Source organism: Hemitrygon akajei, chromosome 8 (genome assembly GCF_048418815.1).
Source record: "Hemitrygon akajei chromosome 8, sHemAka1.3, whole genome shotgun sequence".
Classification (NCBI taxonomy): Eukaryota; Metazoa; Chordata; class Chondrichthyes; order Myliobatiformes; family Dasyatidae; genus Hemitrygon; species Hemitrygon akajei.
In genome coordinates, this window is record NC_133131.1 from 118,050,386 (window position 1) to 118,069,695 (window position 19,310).

The window sequence follows — 19,310 nt, forward strand, 5'->3', positions numbered from 1 at the left end:
ACGGGTCAACTTGGAAAAATGCTTAGGAAGGGATAATGATTTGTCTGAAATATTATTTGAGTTTTAGCAGAAATATTAACCTTTTCAATGTCCAAGTGTAAGAACAACCTGCCGCTGACACACAGCTGTGTAGTGCCAGCATTCAGCTGTACTGACATGTTTTAGTATGCATCTTGGAGCAGAGAGTTCTCTTTATCTTGCTATTTACATTTTCTTGTTTTTACTCAGGGAGTTACTAATTTTGTGCAGTACAAATTTAGCCACCTTCCGCCAAAGGAAAGGCAAACAATTTGTGAACTGTCTAAAATGTTTTTGAATCGAATCAACTACTGGCAGCTGGAAACACCCTCGCAAAGGAGACTTCGGGTACCAAATGATGATTGTGCTGGATACAAGGTTAATTATACAAGGTATAATCGTCCACAAAAAGGGAAGGCATTACATTTAGGGGGCTTGTTACAATGCAAGTTTGGCCTTTAGCTGCAGAAGTGACAGTTTAATATGGCGTAGGTTGTAGCATTCGGATTTTATAATGTAACACAGTAAGATCTTAGGGATGGGACAAGTTAGAGACTGTACCTACAGTCAAAGTTTCTGAAAGGAAGAGGAGTAGGGACTGAATAATTACAGATTTCACTTGAACCCAGTCAGTCGAGATGGTAACTTTTGCTATTTTAATGCTGTGTGGAAGTTGAACTATTTGAGGGTATGCATTAGTGCTTGAATTTATTTCTATGACAACTTGATGTTACTGTTTTTTTTTAACAATTAAAGGATGTGACCTACAGCATTTTGCATGAGCAGGTGAGTAAAGGGGTGTGGAACTTTAATTCACATGCCCTTTGAAGATATCAATTGTTGGAGTGTCCAGTGTGCAATCTCAGCTGACTTACACTCTTTGGCACTTCCCTGGGTGACTCTGCTCTCTCAACCCACTCTGCAGTAATACCAATTTTAACCTGACAGGTTAACTCTTTTGCTCTCTCCATAGAGGCTGCATGACCTGCTGAGTATATCCAACATTTTCCATTTAATATCTGTGATAAAACCTGTTCCTCTAAATACTCAACTTGTCAGGCAAGGGACAGAAGAAGTGGAGAGAGAAACAGAGTTAATCTTTCATCTTTATAATTAAAAAAATGAAAGATTTTACAGTTCAAAGTAGAATTTATTATCAGAGTATATACATGTCTCCACATACAACCCTGCGATTCATTTTCCTGCGGGCTTACTCAGCAAATCTATAGAGTAGTAACTGTAAAGAGGATCAATAAAAAAAAGAACACAGATGAGACTGACTGTTGAAATTCAACTATAAATAAATAGCAATAAATAAGGACAGCATGAAATAACAAGATAAAGATTAAAGTAAGATCATTGGTTGTTGGAACATCTCAATAGATGAGTGTAATTAGCCTCTTTTGTTCAAGAGCTTGATGGTTGTGGCGTAGTAACTGTTCTTGAACCTGATGGTGCGAGTCCTGAGGCTTCTGTACCTTCTATTTGATGGCAGCAGCGAGAAAGGGTGGTGAGGATCTTTGATGATCGATGCTGCTTTCCTACATCAGCATTTCATGTAGATGTGCTGAATACAGATAACAGCTTTGAAGCCTAGTGAAGATCCAGGAGAAGGCGGAGGACAGGGGAAAAAACAAACTGGTAATCTCTGTTATAAAGTCATGGAGCAGTACAGTACAGATACAGTCCCATTGGGCCAACTAGTCCATGCCAACCACAGGACCCAGCCAGCTAGTCCCACTTCCTTGTGTTTGTCTGTCTAGGTCTCACCCTTCTGTGTACCTATCCAAGTGCTTCTTAAATGATACGGTTGTACCTGCTTCCACCATTTCCTCCGGTGGCTCGTTCCAAATTCTTGCCACCCTTTGTGTGAAATCATCGTCCCTCAGGTCTTTTTAAAATCTTACCGCTCTCATCCTGAACCTATGGTCCCTTGTTTTGGACTTCCATGCTGTGGGGAAAAGACTATTAACCATCTATATTATCTATGTCCCTTATTATTTTAATTCCTTCTACACAGCCATCATTCATTTTCCTGTATTCTGGGGTGTAAAGACGCTGGTCTGGTCAACCTCACCCTGTCCGTCAAGCCCTCTAGCCCTGACAACTTCCTCAAAAATATGTTCTGCACTCTTTCCAGTTTAACCAGATCTTTACTACAACAGGGTGACCAAAACTCTACACAATATTCCAACTGTGATGTTACCAATGACTTATACAACTGCAACCATTATACTCATTGACCTGACCGATGAAAGCCAGCATGTTATACACCTTTTCGTGATCGTGTCTACTGTGATACTGGTTTTCACTCAACTATATTACAGGATTCCATTTGATTTCTTCAACTTTTCCAGCTCTGATTAAAAATTTGAAGACCAATAAACATTTGGATGGAGCATTCATGCATTCTAATCAGTCCTTCCATGTTTAAGTTGATCTGTATGAAATTTCAACCCCAGGAAAATATTCATTCCACAGCCTTTAGTTTTAAAGGTATGGTGGTTGTCTGCCATGTCTGTTGATGACAGGAAACCTGTGCAGGAGATTTTTTAACGTGGAAAAGCCCTTGCACTGGGGCAGCGCCGTTCTCCTGACCTCTGAAGTCCAGGTCCAGTGGCATGAACAGGCATCACAAACTAACTTCTTTAAAAGAAGACCATTTGAGTTAAAGTCAAAGTTGAGTTTATTATCATACAAATGATTACATGTATACACAAGTGCATTGCAAAACTTACTTACAATTGTATCGCAAACATGTAGCATAAAATAAAGCAGTCTTCAAATTAAGGAAAGAAAGAGCCCAATTAGACCAAAGAAAAAAACAATGTTAATTTTAGTCAAAATGATCAAAATGGTCATACATAGCTGAACTCTAATTTTAGGGTTGTGCTGATTGATTTAAAAGCTGAATGGTCGAAGGGAAGTAGCTGTTCTTGAACTGATGGGACTTCAGGCTTTTGTACCTCCTGCTGTGAGAAGATGGCATGACCCAGATGGTCGAGATCTTTGACTATGGATATTTCCTCCTTAGGGCAGCACTTCCTGGTGATGGGGAGGGATTAGTTTGATTGGGGAGAGCAGGAATGAGCCAAGACCAGGTACAAAACCCTTGTGTTAAGTTGCTTTATATAACCCAATACATTGATTCTCAATTTAAACTCTTATCTTAATGATGACACAAACCTGATGACATTCCGAATATGAGGACCAATCTCCCAATAATAAAATAAGTTATTAATGAATGAAGTAATTCGAAGTTTTAAATCTGAACCAGATTTCCCAAAAGATTTAAACCCCATTAGCAAGAGCAATGGTTGCCCTGTATTTACATCAATTCAATCAGCAAGCAAACGAAAGAGTGCTAACACTGGTTCCTGCTGATGGATGTCCAGATAGACTTGGGGGGGAAAAAACACAGACAAAGGAATTTGATGGATTTTTATAATTGGGTGCAAGTGCATTCACTACAGAGATTTAGAGTTAGTGTCATAACTATAACTTTTCAGGCCTGTTAAGTAGGCGTCCTTGGTGCCTTTTTCAATTCCATCACATCCTTTCTGTAACGTCGTAACCGGAGCTGTGAGCAGGGTGTGCGAGCTTTAGTGTGGAACTAATGGGCATGTGAGGGAGAGTAGATTAAAAGTGAATTGAGTGAGTGAGTAGGATAAAGCACACACTTTTGCTAAAGGAAGTGAATTTTGGAAACTGTACAAATAGTATTAATCTATGTATTATGAATTCTGTGTCACCAGGAGTATGCTGCACTGTTCCTATTGTCTTCACCAGCATTTTAATATACCTCTTACACAGAGCCTGAAGAACTTTAAAGTTAGGATTGAACTTGAAGATTTGTTTATTCTTTGTATATTAGTTATCAGTTGACTCAGTTAAAATGCTGCAAATATTAGCTAGCATAATCTAATGCTGTTACAGATGTTCAGAATACTGAGAGAATCAGATCATATGATCTTCATATGATCATCAGATCTTTCCTAATTATTCAGCATTATGTTTGGATTTGAAATTACAAGGGATAAATCCAAGCACTCTGTAGTCTTTGCAAATGTTGGCTCTTCCCCAATCCTGCTAGTCTATAAAATGCCATAGTTTCAATACATACATGGACCCTTTGTCCCATAATGTCCTCGCCAGCGTTTTGGTCCATCTACATTAATCCCATTTGCCCACATTAGGACAGTATCCTCCATGCCTCGCAGATTCAAGTGCCTGTCTAAATTTCTCTTAAAAATCATATATATTTTACAGTCAACACACACAAAATGCTGGTGAAACACAGCAGGTCAGGCAGTGCTTCTCCCTATAGATGCTGCCTGGCCTGCTGCATTCCACCAGCATTTTGTGTGTGTTACTTGAATTTCCAGCATCTGCAGATTTCCTCATGCTTGCCTTTATATTTTACAGTCTTGTGTTTTAGTCTTATCATGCAACTCCCAAGCAAAGCAACTCCCTCGCTTGTCTAAATCAAACTGTGACAATTTCTTCTATAGTGTTTATTTTTGTGGACAGTTGATTGACTGAATCCCAATATTTGCTTTGTGGTCATGAAATAATCCTCACTGTAAAGATTAACGGTCAGAAATAATTTGATTGCTGGATTGATTGGACAATGCAGGCAACTAGAGTATATTTGATCACTGATTTGTGAAGTTAAGGGGGAAAAGCCTCAGGATGTCAGAAAATGTGTTATGTGCTGAAGGAGGCCAAGCCTCAGCCCCGCGTTTAGAGTAGACCCACAGTCTTCAGCTGGTTAGCTCAGATAAAAGGGATTTTCCAACAGAGAACTAATTGCACTATTGCAACTACTGAAGCAGAAGGGGGATTTGGTCTATGTGGAATCAAAAGGTGTCTGAAGTATAATCTTAGAGAGGATAAAATATAGCTGAGAGAATGGAAAACAAAATCCCAAGTTTGAATTAAATTTTGAACAAATGCCAAGTGACAGAGATCCAATCTATTAAAATGTAACTTGAGAATTCCTGTCAGGATTAATGAATTGTGTTGAATAGAGATGTGGAGGCAATATCCTGAATTTTTTAAAAAGGCAGTTTAGAAATTGAAAATAGAAGTGTTTTGACTACATGGTCTATAAGTCTGAAAAAAACTTCCCACAACTAGTAAAAAAGAAACTTTAAAATATCCATGGCACTGGTAATAAAAATATAAAACATTTCAGTAGCGAATTTCCAAATAAGCCACAGTGCTAAGCAACCTGGACCTTTATTTTATGTTATTGGAAGATTCAGCAGAGAGCTTCTCACCCTCAAAAATTTGCATACATGGTGTTTAAAGCAGAGTCTGTTTAGCCTCAACTATATCTCAATATTTACCTTCCACTTCTCCACAAGAACTGCAAGAAGCAGTAGGAGATCTAGAGTATTAGCTACTTGTATACCCTCAGTGGCCACTTTATTAGGTACAGGAGTATACCTAATAAAGTAACCACTGGAATTAAACCTGGTGTGGTCTTCTGCTGCTGTAGCCATCCACTTCAAGGTTCAAAATGTTGTGCTTTCAGAGATGCTCTTCTCCATAGCTCTGTTGTAACGCATGGTTGTTTGAGTTGCTATCAATTTTCTATCATCTTGAACCAGTCTGCACATTCTCCTCTGATCTCTCATTAACTGGAAGCTTACTGTTTTTGCACCATTCTCTGTAAACTTCAGAGACTGTTGAGCATGAAAATCCCAGGAGATATGCAGTTTCTGAGTTATCCAAACCACCCAGTCAAAATTACTTGCGTCACATTGCTTCCTCATTCTGATGTTTGGTCTGAACAACAACTGAACCTCTGGACCATGTCTGCATGCTTTTATGCACTGAGTTACAGCCATATGATTGACTGAAGAGATGTTTGCATTAATGAGCAGGTGTACCTAATAAGATGGCCACTGAGTGTAATCACCTGTATCAAATGTTAATATCGGTTTAGATATGTAGCTAATTCATCATTATTGTGAGAACATATTGTGCTTTGACTGTGCAGTTGAAAAATGAGAACTTTTATTTGTTACATACTTTCTGAGCCTGATGTCTGCTAATTCTTTTCAGATGGCTGTGTTACTGTAATGTCCCTCAGTTCTGTGATAGTCTTCCTCGGCATGAAACCACACAGGTTTTTGGAAGAATATTGCTTCGCTCTGTTTTTACTGTAATGAGGCGGCAGTTATTGGAAAAATCCAGGCAAGAGAAAGATAAGCTACCTTTAGAGAAACAAACGTTGATCCTAACACATTTTCCAAAGTAAGTACTTAAAGATCAGTTGGTGTAATTCTCTAAAACTCCAAATTTATTGGTTTACTTTTTTATCTGTTTGAATTAGAATGAATATTAAACATGTTTTCAGCAAATTATTCCACATTAATGATCCAGCTGAGAAACCTGTTAATACTAGTTTGTATCTAACTTGAGGAAGGATAGCATTTGCAATACTGATTTAGATTTATAAAGCTGAAAATCGCCTCTACCTGCTACCCAGGGATTTATAATACCTCAAAGCCTTCACAAACATTGAAATACCTTTAAAAAGTAATCTTTGCTGTAACGTAGAGAAGGAAAATTAAATACTGTCCAGAAGTCCTAGATCTGTGAAGATTTAAAGAAGATTAAATCTGAAAGGAAGGTTGGATATGGAGTGGCGGCCTATGCTACTTTATGCTGTCCAAAGAAGCAATCCAAAGAAGCAAGCTCAGCAGAATAACTCCATCAATTTGCCTTTAATAGGATCAGAAAAATGTATGTCTGCATGTAAGCGAATATACTTACTTAACCAGCATATTTGGTCAGTGGTTTAGGCAGCTTCCTCCAGTGGCAGATGAGTAGTTAGGCATTGGGGCAACACCGTAGCGTAGGGATTAGCATAAGGTTATTACAATGCCACCACCATGCAGTTCACTTCCCGTCGCTGTCTGTAAGGTGTTTGTATGTTCTCCCTGTGACTGCATGGGTTTCCTCCGGGTGCTCTGCTTTCCTCCCACATTCCAAAGATGAATGGGGTAGTAGATGTGGTTGGGCAGCATGGGCTTATTGGGCTGGAGGAATCTGTTACTATGCATTATCTCTCAGTCAAATAAAATAGAAAAGTAAACTTCCTTACAGCATGTCACATATCCATGACTTTGTCAGCCAAGAAGAGCAGCAAGCACATGTCCCTAAAGTTCCTCCATATAGAGTCAAAAAAAAATCAACAAGTCTGAAATATTAGGAAGATGCTTCAGTACTAATTAATCTGAAGAGCAGCTCAACAAATCAGTGAGACTATTCTGCCCAAGCACAGATTCCCCATTTTGTATTCTTTTAATGTACTTGGAGATCAAGCAAAACAGATAACTTTTTGTTTATTCCTTGATCGTATCAATTGGTCTTTCCCATGTCTCATCCTGTCTTTTGTGTTAGTGTTAATCAGATTGATTTTACCAAACTTTATCAAGTATTTGACAGTGGTTTTCAGAGACACATCAGATTTACATAACAGAGGATCTTGCAAGCCTTCCTATCTTTCCCAGCACAATATGCTCCAAGGCGCATCTAAGCCCAAGGACACATCATCACTCCTGGCTTCACCATTAATTCTTGGCTGTATTAGTTTTGCTAATTCCCAGTTCTCCTTATGTTTAAGTAGATGAAATAACGGTTCATACATAGGAAAATAATCTGATTGCCAAGGTAAAGATAAAGATGGCAGAGGTGATGGACATTTACACTGAGGTGCTAGTGCTGTACACATGGAAACCAACTCTGTTTGCTGATGATGTTTCAAGGGGTAGGTTGTAACTTAAGGCAAAGGAGGAGAACTAAGCACACATTCTTGGAAGATTCTGGCGCTTTTACGGTTAGGGACGTAATCACCAATAGCACTCTGGTCATGATTGGATAGGTAAGGTTGGAAACACTTGTGAGAGCGCCAACCGACCAGGGTGATCGAGGAGAGTGTTGGAGGAAGATAAACCTGTTCCTGGGATTTGTGACGGGGTAAATATATGAAATGTCATGTGATGCTCTCTAGGAAACCTGGTCCCTGCATATTTCGTTGCTGTAGGAATGAGCTTAACATCATCTTGACTGATATTATATTTCAGTTTATATTTGTACTTTATGAAGTCAGCCACTTCCTCAACATTCACACAGCAAAAAAGTTCCATATGTAGATCAAGTTTATTATACACTTCTGTACAGGACGGAAAGGCCAGGTTAATGTCTGGGTTAAGTAGTACATTGAACCCTTCCTTTAATGCTATGTCACAGGCCAGTGAGTGTCGGAGGTACTGGCTGTATTGATTTGAGACTGTTTGGCTATATTCATTTGAAAATTATTTAAAATACAGAAGCGTGCTACAGGATTCTAAATCACCACTGCATTGAACAAGTAGACACCACTTAAGTTTGTATGGAAGCCTAGCTCAGTAACATAAATGGGATTCAAATAATCCCACCAGAATATTGCACTTGAATCCCAGGGGGACCAATACCCTGGCGGGGAGGTTTGCTAAGGCTATTAGGGAGAGTTTAAACTAGGATTGCTGGGGGGTGGGAACCGAATTGAAGAGACGGAGGAAGAGGCGATTGGATCACAAATAGTGAAAGCTTGGAGACAGTGCGAGAGGGAGGATAGGCAGGTGATTGAGAAGGGACGCGCTCAGACCGATGGTTTGAGATGTGTCTATTTTAATGCAGTGAGTATTAGATAGATAGATAGATAGATACTTTATTCATCCCCATGGGGAAATTCAACATTTTTTCCAATGTATTTATTCCAATTCATTTATTCCAATATGAATAAAGCGGATGAGCTTAGAGTGTGGACCAGTACTTGGAGCTATGATGCTGTGGCCATTACAGAGACTTGGATGGTGCAGGGGCAGGAATGGTTACTTCGAATGCCAGGCTTTAAATGGTTCAGAAAGGAGAGGGTGGGAGACAAAAGAGGTTGGGGCTTGGCACTGTTGATCAGAGATAGTGCCATGGCTGCAGAAAAGGAGGAAGTCATGGAGGGATTGTCTACAGAGTCTCTGTGCGTGGAAGTTAGGAACAGGAAGGGGTCAATAATACTACTGGGTGATTTTTATAGACCACCTAATAGTAACAGGGACATCGAGGAGCTGATAGGGAGACAGATTCTGGTAAATTGGAATAATAACAGGGTTGTCGTGGTGGGAGATTTTAATTTTCCAAGTATCGATTGGCATCTCCAACATGAGTGGTTTAGATGGGGTGGAGTTTGTTAGTTGTGTTCAGGAAGGTTTCTTGACACAGTATGTAGATAAACCTACAAGAGGAGAGGCTGTACTTGATCTGGTATTGGGAAATGAACCTGGTCAGGTGTCAGGTCTCTCAGTGGGAGAGCATTTTGGAGATATTGATCACAATTCTAACTCTTTTACCATAGCATTGGAGAGAGATAGGAACAGACAAGTTAGGAAAACGTTTAATTGGAGTAAGAGGAAATATGAGGCTATCAGGCAGGAACTTGGAAGCATAAATTGTGAACAGATGTTCTCAGGGAAATGTACGGAAAAAATGTGGCAAATGTTCAGGGGATATTGGCGTGGAGTTCTGCATAGGTACGTTCCAATGAGACAGGGAAAGGATGGTAGGGTACAGGAACGATAGTGTAGAAAGGCTGTTGTAGATCTAGTCAAGAAGAAAAGAAAAGCTTACAAAAGGTTTAAAAAAGCTAGGTAATGATAGAGATCTAGAAGATTATAAGGCTAGTAGGAAGGAGCTTAAGAATGAAATTAGGAGAGGCAGAAGGGGCCATGAGAAGACCTTGGTGGACAGGATTAAAGAAAACCCCAAGACATTCTACAAGAGGATAAGATGTGAGAGAGTAGGATCAATCAAGTGTGACAGTGGAAAAGTGTGTATGGAACCGGAAGAGATAGCGGAGGTACTTAATGAATACTTTGCTTCAGTATTCACTATGGAAAAGGATCTTGGCAATTTTAGGGATGACTTACAGCAGACTGTAAAGCTTGAGCATATAGATAGTAAGAAAGAGGATGCGCTGGAGCTTTTGGAAAGAATCAAGTTGGATAAGTCACTGGGACCAGATGAGGTGTGGCCCAGGCTACTGTGGGATGCAAGGGAGGAGATTGTTGAGCCTCTGGCGATGATCTTTGCATCATCAATGGGGATGGGAGAGTTTCTGGAGGATTGGAGGGTTGCAGATATTGTTCCCTTATTCAAGAAAGTGAGAAGAGATAGCCCAGGAAATTATAGACCAGTGAGTCTTACCTCAGTGGTTGATAAGTGATGGAGAAGATCCAGAGAGACAGGATTTATGAACATTTGGAGAGGCATAATATGATTAGGAATAGTCAGCATGGTTTTGTCAAAGGCAGGTCGTACCTTAAGAGCCTGAGTATGTGACTAAACACAATGATGAAGGAAGAGCAGTAGATGTAGTGTATATGGATTTCAGCAAGGCATTTGACAAGGTACCCCATCCAAGGCTTATTGAGAAAGTAAAGAGGCATGGGATCCAAGGGGACATTGCTTTGTGGATCCAGAATGTTCCCACAGAAGGCAAAGAGTGTTTATGGCCAAGTCATATTCTGCATGGAGGATAGTGACTAGTGGTGTGCCACAGGGATCTGATCTGGGACCCTTAGTCTTTGTGATTTTTATAAATGACCTGGATGTGGAAGTAGAGGGACGGGTTAGTAAATTTGCTGATGACACAAAATTTGGGGGTGTTGTGGATAGTGTGGAGGGCTGTCAGAAGTTACAGCACGACATTGATAGGATACAAAACTGGGCTGAGAAGTGGCAGATGGAGTTCAACCCAGATAAGTGTGAAGTGGTTCATTTTGTTAGGTCAAATATGATTGCAGGATATAGTGTATAAAATAGAGGATCAGAGAGATCTTGAGGTCTGTGTTCATCGGACACTCAAAGCTGCTGCACAGGTTGACTCTGTGGTTAAGGCATACGGTGCATTGGCCTTCTTCAATCATGGGATTGAGTTACTTACTTTATTGTCACCAAACAATTGATACTAGAGCCGACAATCATCACAGCGATATTTGATTCTGCGCTTCGTGCTCCCTGGAGTACAACTCGAAATAAATATAATAAAAATTTAAATTATAAATCATAATTAGAAAATAGAAAAGGGAAAGTAAGGTAGTGCAAGTCAGGTTCGGATATTTGGAAGGTACAGCCCAGATCCGGGTCAGGATCCGTTCAGCAGTCTTATCACAGTTGGAAAGAAGCTGTTCCCAAATCTGGCCGTATGAATCTTCAATCTTCGAGTTTAGGAGCTGAGAGGAAATTTTGCAGCTTTATAGGACTCTGGTCAGACCCCACTTGGAGTACTGTACTCAGCTCTGGTGGCCTCACTACAGGAAGGATGTGGAAACCATAGAAAGGGTGCAGAGGAGATTTCCAAGGATGTTGCCTGGATTGGGGAGCATGCCTTATGAGAATAGGTTAAGTGAACAGCTTTTTCTCCTTGGACCTGATAGAGATGATGAGAGGCATTGATCATGTGGATAGTCAGAGGCTTTTTCCCAGGGCTGAAGTGGCTTGCACGAAAGGGCATAGTTTTAAGGTGTTTGGAAGTAGGTACAGAGGAGATGTCGGGTAAGTTTTTTACGCAGAGAGTCGTGAGTGCCTGGAATGGGCTGCCGGTGACGGTGGTGGAGGTGGAGAACGATAGAGCCTTTTAAGAGACTCCTGGATGGGAGCTTAGAAAAATAGGGGGCTATGGGTAAGCCTAGGTAGTTCTAAGGTAAGGACACGTTCAACACAGCTTTGTGGACCGAAGGGTCTGTATTGTGCTGTAGGTTTTCTATGTTCTAACATTGTTAAAGAGTTACTTCATTGTTATGATTTTTTGATAAACTTGGTAAACTATCTTGTATACATTCTAGATGCAGTGCTTTAACTTACAGTCATAGAATTGTCTGTATATTTGGAGAGGCCAAAGCCAGCTCCTACAGAGTAGTCATTGTTGATGGAAACCTTAACCCAAATTAATATAAAGTTTGGGTTTTCTATCATAACCAAGCACTTATTGAAATAATAGCTGAGTAATTCCCAGATCCTAATGACTTTAAAGTTGTTAGTTTCCCATGTTAATGTTGAAGCCAACTAATCCCAAAACATTGATATTCATGTGTCATAATTTCCTTGATGGTAATTTGATATATGACTAATGTCCAGAATCCTGAAGACCCCTTCTATTTCAACACCAATAAAGTAGAGTACATTTCTTCCATATTCATCAAAAAGCAGCCTGTATCTGTGGAGCTGCTGGTAGTCTGTTAATCGTCCCTTTCACAGGAGAGCACGATAGAAAGGGTCAGATAAGAGAAAGTATAGACATTGGTTGCATATTGTTAAATGAGAATGACTTTACTGATGAGTATTAACATTAAGAACTTCGTTAGACTCCACTTGGAGTACTGTGTTCAGTTCTGGGTGCCTCACTACAGGAAGGATGTGGATACTGTAGAGAGAGTGCAGAGGAGATTGACAAGTGTGCCTTATGAGAATAAGTTTGAGTGAATTTGGCCTTTTCTTCTTGGAGCGATAGGTGATGAGAGGTGACCTGATAGAGTTGTTTTAGATGATGAGAGGCATTGATCATGTGGATAGTCAGAGGCTTTTTCCCAGGGCTGAAATGGCTAACACGAGGAGGCATAGTTTTAAGGTGCTTGGAAGTAGGTACAACGGGGATGTCAGAGGTAAGTTTCTCACACAGAGAGTGGTGGGTGCGTGGAATGTATTGCCAGTGACAGTGGTAGAGGCAGATACAATTGGGTCTTTTAAGAGACTCTTAGATAGGTACATGGAGCTTAGAAAAATAAAGGGGATAATTATGCGGTAGGATAATTGCAGTTTCTAGAGCAGATTACATGGTCGGCACAACATTGTGGGTTGAAGGGTGTGTAATGTGCTGTAGATTTCCATGTTCTGTTTTACACCAAAGAAAATACCTCTGCACTTTTGTTATATCATAGATTCCTTTCCATGTTGGAGGAAGAAGTATATAGCCACAACTCTCCCATATGGGATTTAGACTTCACTGCGTCATCCGGTAACATCCAAATAGGGATGCAAGCAGGTAACTAATGGTCAGCAGTTTTTGAATACTCACTCAGAAGTCAGAACACGATAAAATACTTCCTGAAAGAGAAAGTGCAACTTGTTTCTGAAGTGTATTGGGCTCTTTAGCTTGCGAGCATCTAGTTGCTTTGGGATCATAGAGCAGTAGAACACAGGAACAAGACTTTTAGTCCATGATGACTTTGCCAGCCATGATGCCAATTTAAATTAATCGCATCAGCCTGTCACAGCCTATGTTCTTCCATTTCCTCCTTGTGAAAATCATGTGCTTGTCTAACCGCCTCCTAAAAGTCACTATCCTTTCTGGTTCCACCACCTCCTGAACAGCACCTTCCAGGCGCCTACCTCTCATTGTGTCAAAGTCAAATTTATTCTCATACAAGTACATACATGCAGATGTGCAAAGTAAACCTAATTGCAGCAGCTTATTATAGATTATTATGTTAAAAAAAATCTCGTCTTGTAAATCTCCGTTAAACGTTTCCTCTCTTGCATTAAGCCTACCTCCTGTAGTATTTGATGTTTTCACCCAGGAAAATAGACTGATTATCCACCCTGTCTATGGCTGTCATAATTTTATACACATATTAAGTCAGTCTCTGACATTCCAGAGAAAACCATCTGAGTTAGTCCAACCTCCCTTGAGAGCTCATACACTCTAATCTAGCTAACATCTGCACCCTTTCCAAAGCCTCCATGTCCTTTTTATAGTCTGGTAACCAGAGCTGCATACATACTCCAAATGAGGCCTAATGAAATATTTATATATGATCCCTTAAAGATATTCAGCCCCCCACAACTATTTTCACATTTTACTGTCACATTATATTAAAGTAGGATTTTTGTGCTAATCATCAAAACCTTGTACATCATGTCAAATCAAAGAAAAATTCCAAAACCTGTCTATCAATTTTCTCAGAATTAAAAACCAAAATTGTGAGGCTGAAAAAGTATTCATCCCCTTTGAAATTACTATGCTAATATCCCTCACCCAATTTGTGGAAAATTGGAAGATCACCTGTTATCAATGATCTCGAAAGAATAAATACCCCCTTACAGAATAAGGTCCAACAGTATGGTAGATTTTCAACAGACCAAACCAAAATGAAGATAAGAGAGCATTCAAGGCAAGGGCGGGGAGTGATAATAGAGAAGCACAAATCTGGAGAAGGGTACAAGGCCATCTCAAAGGCACTGAATGTACTTTGGAGCTCAGTGCAGTCCATCATGAAAAAGTGGAAAAATATGAAACCACAGCCACACTGCCTACGTCAAGCCGCCCCTCTGAACCTAGTCACCGGAGAAGAATGGCACACGTACAAGAGGCGACTGTGACACCAACAGTCACTCTGAGTGAGCTGCAGATGTCAGTGGCTGCAACTGGAGGTGATGTTCTTGGCTCCACAATCTCTAAAGCCTTGCACAAAAAGGGTATTTATGGAAGAGTGGCAAGAAAGAAGCCCTGACTTTAAAAAAAAGGCATATCCTTGCACATAAACACTTTGAAAAGCACCACGTAGAAGATACTGTAAAGATGTGGAAGAAGGTCTTCTGGCCTCGATATTTAATGGTACATCTGGCATAAATCTAATACTGCACATTAGCCAGCTAACAATGTCCCTATTGTAAAGTATGGTGATGGCCTTGAGTGGCCAGTTTTGGTCAGTTTTTGAATTTTTAGTTATTCATGCTTTACAATTTTCTCTGTTATTTGAACTCTACTGTGAAGAAAGGAGAATGTGATTCGCAAATAAATATTCTCAGTTAAATTGATCAAAATCCCTGGTTGTAATACTCATGTGAACAAAGGATTGGGGGCTGAATACTTTTTCAAGGCACTGTAACTGCAACATGACTTGCCAGCTATTGTACTGAATCTCCCAAACAATGAAGGCAAGAATGCTTGACGCCCAGTTTGCTATCCAGCTACTTTCTGTATGACAAATAGGGTAAGTTATACAGATTTGTGAGCATGTCGTCACACTATTATTTAGTTATTTTTCATGTATTTGAATTTTAGCTCCCACCAAGCAATTTGGGTATGAATCCAGCCCAATTTCTGGCAGTACTGATCAAACCAACTCTGGAAGCTTGAGTCCTATCTGGAGGAAGAAAGTGACTTCTGGCTCTGAACAAATATTGGGTAAGACAATTGGTAAAAACCTAACAGTAGAGATGTTCTTGCTGAAGCCTGGCCAAAGCTCAAAATTACAAAACCTATTGTGTATTTCTGAAAGGAGGCTTCAGTATTTTGTACATATCACCATGGAGCATCTTCTGAACAGTTTGTGTTCAGATTGGTGAGAGTTTACCAGTAAAGATTATTAAACCAATAATTCATTGGTTCCTAGATAACTCATGAAATCCATCTTCTTGAATAAAAAACAGGTAGTATATTCCCTGGTAATATTTGAGTAGGTTTTTGACACCAGTACCATTAATCCAAAATGATGGACTATTTTCATGCCTTGTATATTGGGATATTAATATAAGTTTTTATTTCTGTGTTGCAAGTATAGCTATAGTTTGACATTATATTACTGTTATTTGCTTAGAAAAATCTTTAAAAGTTTATCATTAAGTTCAAAAAACTGATTTCTGACCAAATTTATTATTTCATCAGGAGAGAAAAGAAAACCGACAGAATCTTTGAATATGGATGATGTTAAGAGACAAAGAGTCTTGGGAGATATCCCTATGGAACTGGTGAATGAAGTAATGTCGACCATCACAGATCCTGCTACTATGTTGGGTCCAGAGGTAAGTGCATCACATCCTATATGTACAGGCAGTCCCCGGGTTACATACGAGTTCTGTTCCTGAGTTCGTCTTTAAGTCAGATTTGTACGTAAGTTGGAACAAGTACATCCAGTATTATTTAGCATCAGTTTGACTTAGAATATAGTATATATTTTACCTTTCTATGCATATAAAACACTTAAGAAACGTCTGTATTCCAATAATTAAACCACTGCGTTGCTTAGTAATAATTGTAGCTTTCATCGGGGCAGGGCTTTTCACATGCTCCATTATTCTCACTTTATCCGTTATCCTTTAAAATTGTTCTGATCTTTGACCGACTGTAGCCTAACGCTTTTCCAATGACCAATGGCATTTCACCTCTTTTCAAGCGCTTTATTATTTCCACTTTATTTTCAATCGCGATTGCTTCCCGTCAAAGGAACAGAAACACTGCAGGCGGCGGGTCCTGAGCTGCGCCGGCTCCCAAGGTCCGCTGGGTCCTAAGGACCACCATACTGAATTCCCCGGATCCTAAACTCCACCGCACTGAGACAGGCTAAATGGGACAAGTGGGGGCTGTGCTGGGTTTGGGTATTTGATCCTTCACAATATTCCGCGTGGGAATTTAAACTGGAGGTGGCTGTGATTTTTTTTTTTACTAAGTCGAGTTGCGAGCTCAACATCAACTGGGCACAGATGGTACGGGGGTCATTGGATCGATATTAACTCGGCACGGGAGTGGTCTTTCACTAGATTGAACTCGGGAAACTCTGTTCTTGAGCCCTTCGCTGATCTCACTGCGCCACCAGCTGACTGGAACGGGGGCGCGGGGTCAAGGTGAACCTTACTAAGAAAAATTTAAGCCAAATACAAAGTTAAACACTCAACACAGTATCACAGCAACAGCTTAAAATGGTGGACGGCATCACGATCTGACTTAAAATGGCAGACGGTGTTCTCCTTCCTCGGTTCGTAAGTACGAGTTGTCCGTAAGTTGGACGTTCGTAACTCGGGGACTGCCTGTATTGAATTCTTGTTGGAAGCTAATGTGGCCTGCAGTTCACCTTTGTTACTCTGTATTTTTTTTCTCAGTCTGTTTATTTAAGAAGAAGTTTAATCCATTTTCTGTTAAACTTCTGTTAGTCTTCATAAATGGCTAACTTAATAAAAACATTTTTAAAAAAAGGAATTATATTCACAAGTTGTAAAATGGGCAGAGAAATGGCAGAAGGAACTTAATCCTGAAAAAATATGGAATGCTGATATTGAGAAGTCCTATGTAAACAAGGAATGGTAGGATCATAGAGTGTACTGTGGAACAGAAAGTCATTAGATTGCATGTCCAAGGATTCCTGAAGGCAGCAGTACAGATAAGTAAGTGAAGAAGATATTTGCCTCATGTACAACACTCTGGAGGAACTCAGCAGGTCGGGCAACATCCGTGGAAACGAGCAGTTAATGTTTCAGACCGAGACCCTTCATCAGGATATTTGACCTCTAGCTAGGGAATAGTATAAAAGGGTCCCAGATGGTAAGAAACATTTCCCTTGGTAGAGGGAGAATGTTACTGTAATGTATAGGACACATAAGATATTTGAGGAGAATTCTTTCACCTCAAAGAAAAGTTGGATAAAATTTGGAATGTACTGCCAGAGGGGGTGCTGGAGGTAGCTACAATTACAGAATTTGAATACTTGAAACACCACAGCATAGAAATTAAGTGCCAGGATATGGGATCAGTATAGATAGGTACTTGATGCTGGGATAGATGTAGAGGGCTAAAGCTGTTAAGTCCTTACAATGTATTGGTTCTCTTATCTAACCCTTCAAAATTGTTGCTACCTAGGATTTGATTAATAAGTAAAATTTCTTTACAAAAATCTTCAGCAATATTATCCAGAAAACTTCGTCAGTATGAAGATAACATCCAGTTCCATTTTGCTGCCATCTCCTTGATGACTGCTCTACTTCAAAATTGTTGGACTGGTTATCTAATATCCAATGCTGGAAGGGCAGAATTTTCCTCCAGATAAATTGTCTTTGGTCCCCACTCGTATTCCCTATCCCTGAAAGCTGACTACTACTTTTCACTGAGCCTGACTATCTAGACTCTCAATGTCTTGATTTATTGTTGTTTCATTGTAGCTTAAGCATTGTAAATTGAAAACATTAAGGTAGGTATCATTACAACTTTTTTCCACGTAATTTAAAACAACAAATTGTAGTTTATTAGATTTTGAGTTTCAAGTGGTCTATGTACACCATCCAAAATATAATTCCTAATTTAGTTATGACTTCCACTTTGTTCAATATATGTTATAGTCAAATGATGCTTTATTTTACTGCAGCAAAAATGGAGTTTTATTAAACTTGAATTTGTTCAAAGCCAACAAAATGTAATGGGAAACCGACATCTGTTCTGTATTTCAAGACGAGTTTGCTATCAGCACACGCTGCCAGAGATGAGGCAGCAAGGCTTGAAGAAAGAAGGGGTGTAATCGAATTCCACGTTGTAGGAAACTCACTGACCCAAAAGCCAAACAAAAAAATGATGATGTGGCTCGTTGGCCTACAGAATGTTTTTTCCCATCAGTTACCAAGGATGCCCAAGGAATACATCACCCGCCTTGTCTTTGACCCGTGAGTGCAGTTTTTGTTTTGCCTAGCTTGTAGCATTATTAATGTGTGAATACATGGGCTGTTAATACTTACGTGCATGGAGGTGACTCTGCTAGTTTAGAGCATGGCAGCAGGGTCTGTGATACCCAAAGCCTTGCATGTGTTAAAACTGGCAGTTCCCAGCTGTGCACTTCACAATCACATCATATCCTTAGCTTTTCCTTTGCCTCTACTCATGATAGCACAGTGAGGAGATTGGTGAGGAAAACATTGCAGGAAGCGTAGTATGTAGGACTTTGGATGGAATAAGACTGAAAGGTGAATGAAAAGTTATGGCAGGGGGAAGTTGTTCAGAGGATGGGCAAGTGATTGGTAATGATTGAAGAAGAGTTGCAGGGTTAAGAGACGAGCAGAAAAGACCAGATAGTTTGGAAAGAAGATTTGTGAGTGAGGGTGCAGAAGATTAAAAGGCCCTGGAATGGGGATAGGAGTGGGTTAAGTGGGATGATTAGAGGAACAGGGAAGGAGATCGGGGTGGACTGGGGCATACTGGAGAAAGGTGAGCGTTGCAGGGCAGCAACAGGGAATGGAGACTTTGCTCCGGGGTTCTTTACTCTTTAGCAGAGAATTTCTCTTAAAGGAAGATAGATGGATGTATCCTTGGGATGTCTTTACTACAGGGTCATTGGCCACCATCCAGGCGAGGATGCACATTGGTATGTAACAAATGGTGCTGCTGCTACACAACTCCATGTTCATAGTGGTCTTGGTGTGGAGTTTGCATGGGCTGCATGACCACATGGGTTTTCCCTGGGTGGTTTGGATTTCTCACAACGCCT

At 40.1% G+C, this 19,310-nt stretch overlaps 1 protein-coding gene across 4 annotated transcripts in view; it reads left to right on the forward strand.

Annotated features, from left to right (window-relative positions):
* Nucleotides 1-19,310, forward strand: part of kat2b (K(lysine) acetyltransferase 2B) — an 80,737-nt gene that overhangs the window by 34,791 nt on the left and 26,636 nt on the right. For all 4 annotated transcript variants that reach the window (XM_073054446.1, XM_073054445.1, XM_073054447.1 and 1 more), the window contains exons 5-10: nt 229-410; nt 6,091-6,282; nt 13,005-13,108; nt 15,131-15,253; nt 15,734-15,870; nt 18,284-18,492. In XM_073054446.1, the coding sequence (XP_072910547.1) occupies nt 229-410; nt 6,091-6,282; nt 13,005-13,108; nt 15,131-15,253; nt 15,734-15,870; nt 18,284-18,492 (947 nt within the window). The remainder of the gene's footprint in view (nt 1-228; nt 411-6,090; nt 6,283-13,004; nt 13,109-15,130; nt 15,254-15,733; nt 15,871-18,283; nt 18,493-19,310) is intronic.